This window comes from Merops nubicus, unplaced genomic scaffold, assembly GCF_000691845.1.
Source record: "Merops nubicus isolate BGI_N331 unplaced genomic scaffold, ASM69184v1 scaffold41378, whole genome shotgun sequence".
NCBI lineage: Eukaryota > Metazoa > Chordata > Aves > Coraciiformes > Meropidae > Merops > Merops nubicus.
In genome coordinates, this window is record NW_008628458.1 from 1 (window position 1) to 341 (window position 341).

At 67.7% G+C, this 341-nt stretch overlaps 1 protein-coding gene across 1 annotated transcript in view; it reads right to left on the reverse strand.

Moving 5' to 3' along the window:
• Positions 1-8: 8 nt before the first annotated feature.
• The window catches only part of LOC103779029 (sesquipedalian-1-like), a gene marked incomplete at its 3' end in the record, with an annotated part of 417 nt that continues 84 nt past the window's right edge, over positions 9-341 (reverse strand). Inside the window, exon 1 of the mRNA XM_008946645.1 lies at positions 9-341. This exon is cut by the window's right edge and continues 84 nt beyond it. Coding sequence (XP_008944893.1) covers positions 9-341 — 333 coding nt within the window.

Here is a 341-nt window from a genome sequence, read left to right on the forward strand (position 1 = left end):
TTGCAGGCCTCCTCCAGCTGCTTCTCCAGCTCCCTCACCACCAGCCGCATGTAGTCGAAGCTGGCCCGCGAGAGCGCCTTCACCCAGGCCTCCATGGCAGCCTGCCCGTCGGCAACCAGCACGTAGGCCCTGGCACCCGCATCGTCGAAGCGGATGGCAAAGGCGAACTCCTCGGCGGCCTCGCCCTCCAACACCACCAGGCCCACGGGCTCCCGGCTCTCCCGCTCCTCGAAGTAGAAGAGGAGGTTGCCCTTGAGGACGAACCAGCGGCGCTGGTAGGAGGTGGGGTGGTGGTGGTGGGCATGGTGGTGGTGGTGCCGCTCCACAGGCTTGGCGGGGAA